This window comes from Hoplias malabaricus, chromosome 6 (genome assembly GCF_029633855.1).
Source record: "Hoplias malabaricus isolate fHopMal1 chromosome 6, fHopMal1.hap1, whole genome shotgun sequence".
Taxonomy (NCBI): domain Eukaryota; kingdom Metazoa; phylum Chordata; class Actinopteri; order Characiformes; family Erythrinidae; genus Hoplias; species Hoplias malabaricus.
Genome location: NC_089805.1, coordinates 39,502,370 through 39,508,369, shown reverse-complemented (window position 1 = coordinate 39,508,369; position 6,000 = coordinate 39,502,370). Strand labels below are relative to the sequence as shown.

At 44.7% G+C, this 6,000-nt stretch overlaps 1 protein-coding gene across 1 annotated transcript; it reads left to right on the top strand.

The window, feature by feature from the left end:
* The first annotated feature begins 3,151 nt into the window (after window positions 1-3,151).
* marcksl1b (MARCKS-like 1b) lies at window positions 3,152-5,945 on the top strand. Its single transcript, XM_066674958.1, has 2 exons — window positions 3,152-3,432; window positions 4,521-5,945. Exons 1-2 carry the CDS (start codon window positions 3,352-3,354, stop codon window positions 5,079-5,081), a joined length of 642 nt encoding a protein of 213 aa, XP_066531055.1. The 5' UTR covers window positions 3,152-3,351; the 3' UTR covers window positions 5,082-5,945.
* The last annotated feature ends 55 nt before the right edge of the window (window positions 5,946-6,000 follow it).

Here is a 6,000-nt window from a genome sequence, read left to right as displayed (position 1 = left end):
CAGTTCACCGCCCCAGGGCTGGAGCCAGAGAGGGGGCAAGAGCCAAAGTTGCTGTTTTAGAGTTTGAAACAATACCAAAAATACCCCTAAAAAAGCGAAAAAGTGAGGGTAGTGTGCCACTCACCTCTTTCTTGTGTGCCCTCCCTCTGCACTCGCGCTGTTATCTAGGGCAGCCTTCTGGGAAGGAGGCCTTTCTTAAGCAGCAACCGAAAAAAAAAACCTCCCTCCACTTCTGCCTCGTAGGGTTGAGGCCGAGTTTAAAAGTTTAATAGTTGAATTGGTCTCTGAGCTCGACACATGCACAAACAAGCAGCACACCGATGTATGCTGTTAAACAAACATTACCTACACTCGTTATCATGGGTAAAATCAATCACACACTGCAGCTTGTGTGCCCTGGACACATCGATATAGTTTAGCTCATCTTTTATCAGTGTTTCTTTGGATGGAGAGGGAGTGATTCTCTTATCGTAAACGAATTATATATCATAGTGTTTACAGAGAAACAACAAAATACTGACCACAAAGATGTAGTTATAACCATGTAACCTGCTTATTACTTGGTTATTACTGATTAAATATTATGAATTTCTCAGTTATTTCAATGAATAGCACAATGAAAGATATGAGTCATTAATAGTGAGTAAGCTATTGGAGGGTGCTTGCTTATAAAGGGTTATAAAGGTTTATAAAGGGTTATAAAGGTTTATAAAAGTTTATAAAGGTTAAAAAAGGTTATACATATATTTGGCCTACTTTGTTTAAAAAGCAAGACACGTTTTGTGGGGTGTAGCTCCTCCACCCTGCTCCCTGCTGTGTTTGAAACAGTGCTGTTGAGGAGGAGGTGAGTGATAAGGTGTGTGATAGCAGTTTTCAGCTCTTCTGCCCATTCCTGCTGCCCCATCACCGGCCCATCAACACAGCCATTCACATTCATGCCTGAGGCCTCGGTTATCTGCCTCTGATAAGGCCGCTCCGCAGGGACATTAAACACCAACACAATGGGGACACTCTGCAGGTCCATGGGAGGAAGAAAAAAAAACGTGTGAAATGCAGGCTCCTCAGTGGAGGACCACAGCTATTTGCTTTCACCCCTCTTCGACTGATCTCCTGACAATGAGGCCCTTTCACACCAGCTGATTCTGAGGTGGTTGGGGTGGAGGGAGGGTCTGGAGCATACAGAATGAGATGATGTGTCCTGACCCGTCATCAAGAAAATAAACCACATCACAAAAGCCCCGGGCACTGGGAGACTCCCCTCCCCACCTCCCCCCGACTCTTTCTTTCATTCTCAACCCCCCACTCTCCCCCCCCCCCCCCCCCCCCACACACACACCCTCCCTCTCCCCAAGGAAAAAAGAGAAGGGACTGTTTCAGTATATGAGCTTATTCATGACATTCCCTCATCTGACACACACACACACACACACACACACACACACACACAAAGCATTCTAACCCCCCCTGAGGTTGTAAGCATTCTGAGAAAGAGGGAAGACGCAAATGAGTTAAAAAAAAAAGAAAGAAAAAAAGAAAAAAATCTACATGAGCACTGCATGCCTCACATTCCTCTCTCCTCCACAGACACTAGACACTTTATGTCATTTGGCAAGGCCAACGAGACGGGACAGAGAGAGAGAGAGAGAGAGAGAGAGAGAGAGAGAGAGAGACCCTGCCATAACCTGTGAACAGCATTAAAATGTCTCATTGCTCAGCAAAGGCCCCATTTTAAAAACGTACCTTTCTACTTCCACAGTTTATTGTACAGTTTCAGCTCACGTTACCGTACTGCTCACTGTGTGCCGTGAGAACTAAGGCAACCTTGGGTTATTATTATATAGACCAACTACATTTAGTTATTATTATTGGGTGTAATAAGAGGGAAAGTTGACAATGAACCAGTCATTGGTGTGTGCAATGAAAGAGTACAGTTCACAAAACTTTAAACCAAGTCACCATTACAACACACTTGTGTAAAGCTCTATTTAATTCAGTTCGCATTAATCACTGTAACAAGGGTCACTGGTTCTGTAGGACGTCCGTACTGGAGAGTTTGGGACTTCCCTGATGAAGCACACCTTACTCCACAGGTGAGGTAGAGTGGGGAAAGCACCGAGATACCTGCTGGACATCAGCCAGAGCTGATGATGTCGGGCTTTGTATTGACATGTGTGTAGGTATATGATTGTGTTTGCACCTGTTGAATTGTGTGGAAGTTAAAACTGTTTGCTCTCTGTTTTCTGGCAGCAGCGGTAATGACTCACTCAGCTGAAATATGCATTACATAGTTTATTCAAAGTGGACATATTTTGTTGTAATACGTATTGATTACATTTGAGGAAAGTATTAAAATGAGGGTAAATACGGCACTATTATGAGAGGCTAAGTCACTATCCTGATAGAGGAAGTTATTACAGGCGACATACACTCATTACTCAGGGTAAGCCATCATTTTGACATAGGAGATCATTATTACACAATACTAAGTCATTATTTGGTTGTGACAATGCTGTAATTCGACAAAGTATAGAATAGTCTCATAATCCCATAATTTGTACAGTTCCAGGCGTCTTTCCCAGCCTTCCTTCTTATTATGTAACAAAAAAACATGACACATATATATGTATATAATAACTGAATAATTACCCTAGGCCTTAGCTCTCACACAATAAAAGCCAGTGTAATAAGACGTGAAGTTACGTGTAAAATGAGGGTGAAATTGTGAAAGTGATAAAAGTACAGTGTTTTAAATCACACTTTTGCTGAGAAATGAGTTTTGATGATTTTCACAGGTCTTGCCAAGGTCTCTCTCTCTCTCTCACTCTCTCTCTCACACACACACACACTCTCTCTCTCTCTCTCTGTCTCTGTGTCCTAAGAGAATTATTTACAGATATTTGAATCCTACTCCTGTGATTAGTGTCTCATCACTAAGTTCCGTCCAGATCAACATGTCCAGCTCTGAGCTGTGTCTCCTCCAGGTTTGATGCCATTTTCTTTTCCCGAATAATGAGCGACTAGGAGTGGGGAGGGGGTGTCGAGGGCGGGCTCTCGGCACCTAATTGGTCGGAGTGTCTGAGGCCACGCCAATGGGAGGAGCCCGGGGTTTTCTTGAAGCCCCGTTCAACTGGTGTTGTTAGTAGTGGAGCAGCATCGGAGAGAGCGAGGAGGGAGAGAGAGAGAGGGAGAGGGAGAGAGATTTACAGAAGAAAAACCATCGAGAAAGGAAGAAAAGCAAAAGAAAGAAAAATAAACACAGCAGCCAGATCTTCGCAGCTTGTGGATGCACCTCGAGCCCGCGGCTTTGGATTAATTTCTCTGATTCGTTTTCCTTTGCTTTGAAGCGTAGAGATGGGATCCCAGGCATCTAAGGGAGGAGTGGCTGTGGAGGGGAAAGCCGCCGAGGCGCCCGCAGCTAAAACGAACGGACAGGTAGGATTCACGGGGGATGCTTTGGCGATGTTTTCCACGGTTAGAAATGCGTTTTTATCGTTTTTCCAGGTTCGTTTTGCGTTTTTACATTTTTTGAAGGGAGGAGGAGGGGGTGCTCAGCATGAGCCCCCCCCCCTCCCTCACTCACTCGCCTCAAAAAATCTCCACCGTCCCACCCACCCGTTGCACTGGACATTTAAACCTCACGAATTTTATTTATTATTAAAAATTGATTGAAAATAACTAGCGTTTCTTTCTTCATTTTTTTCTCAATTGATTTTTTATTGACAATCGTATAAAAACAATATTTAAAAATACACCCCATGTATTTCATGTCTCTGTGGGAGCCTCGAGCACAGGCGTCGACAACAGGGGTTATTTTTTACAAGTGCATCACACACGTACACGTTTCTGCTCGCGACAGTGTGGGAGGATGCTCTGAGCGTGAATTATCGTTGACGATTTGGGGCAGGGTTTTTGTGGAGATTGTGGATAAATCTTAGAGCGTTTTTACGCTGAGCGTTGTATTTGCCTTTTTTCCCCATCGTTTTCACGTCGAACGACGTTAATTGAATTATTCAATTCCACCGGGCTCAGTGTTGCAGACGCGCGTGCGTCCAAGTCTAGACACTGCGCTCCGTAGTGCACGCACATGCACTAGATCCGCGTTTGGTGAATAAAAGTACGGGTGTTTTGACGTGATAGTGAGTTCTGACTGGTTTCATTCAGCGCGTGCTCCTTTTCGACGAAGAATCGGTCGTCGACGAAGACAAAAGCGCGAGCGAAACGCAGTGGAAACGCAGCGCGCATCGATCCGCTTCAGTCTTTTGTCTGAGAGCCCCGTCTCGAGCCGCGGCGGCGGATTCGTGTTGTTTTGTCGCCTCCTATCGGAGCACGGCGGTACTGCAAAGGCGTCACCTCTACCATTTGGCATTGTGTACGTGATTGGTCACCGGCCACAATTAGACAGAGCCGCACTGAATATTCCACAGTGAAATTTACATACATTTGTGTATGACTGTATTTATAGAAACATTAATGCACACTCAGCTGAATCTAATATTTCACCCCTCCCCCTTCTTTTTCAGGAGAACGGTCACGTCAAAACCAACGGCGACGTCTCTGCCAAAGCAGAGGGAGAGACGGCCGCCACCACCAACGGATCGGCCGAGGCAGCTAAGGAGGCGGAGGCAGGGGCCGGAGACGCCATCGAGCCCGCACCCGCCGCAGAAGGAGAGACCCCCAAACCCGAAGGCGAGGCCACCAAGGAGACCCCCAAGAAGAAGAAGAAGAAGTTCTCACTGAAGAACTCCTTCAAGTTCAAGGGGCTCTCGCTGAAGAAGAGCAAGAAGAGCGCGGAGGTGAAGGAGGAGGCCAAGGCCGAGGAGGCGGTGGAGGAGAAGCCAGAGGAGAACGGAGCAGCCGCTGCCACCCCCGCCGCCGAGGAGAAGAAAGAGGAGCCCAAGGCAGAGGAGACCCCCGCCGCGGCCCCGGCCGAGACCCCCAAGGCAGAGGAAGCCGCTCCGGCCAAAGCCGAGGAGACCGCTCCAGCCCCCAAGGAAGAGGCAGCCGCCGCCCCTGCCGCCGAGCCCTCAAAACCCACAGAGGAGACCACCTCCACACCCGCACCATCCGAACAGAAGGAGTGATTGTACTTCACAAGGACTTTGTGAACTGTTTTTCAAGAAAAAAAAAGCAAAACAAAATATATATATATATTTATATATATGTGTATATGTATACATATGTATATATACATGGATATATGTATATGTATATATACACATGTATGTGAAAAAACAACAAGAAAAAAATAAGAAAAAAAAAGACAGACTCCTCGTGCCACTTTCTTCAAGAATTAATATGAAATGACAGACTAGATTCACTAGTTCACTTCCCTGTTAAATGGCTCAGAACCGGGACTCTGAATTTTTAGGCTTGGAACCAGGACGTCAGCCCAGGAGCGAGAGCGCGCGCGAGAGAGAGAGGGATGGATGAATGAATGAATGGAGGAGGAGGAGAAGAAGAGGCATATTTCAATACCCATCACCACAAAGATGCTATAACCTAAAAAAGAAGAAGCGCAAGATTAAAACATCACCACATAATAATGACTGTTAAAAAAAAACGGAAAAGAGGAAAAAAAAAGACTTGCCAACTTTCTACATTCCTATATTTTAACCCAAATTTAAGTATTTTGTGGTGTATAGAGAACCATTTTAAATATCCAGAAGGCTTTGTCTTGTTTGTTTGAAATCGCATTTTAATTTTCATCTTGGCTTAAAAGAAAAAAAAAACAACAAAAACACATTTGAGCTTGCTATGTTCACATTTGAAGTTTTAAAAAGAAAGCAGAGTTGTTATGTGTTAAATGTGAGCCTTGATCTGCTTTTTTTGTCTCTGTAAATACATTTGACTGATTTTTGTTCTTTATTTTGCTAATGTTAAAAGATGTTACTGGTTTTATTGTAAAGTTGATAATGGTAAATAAATGTTGGTTACCTAAAGAAGGCTGGGATGTCTCACTCTCTTTAATAACAAGATGGGGCCAGACACAAAAGACGTTTT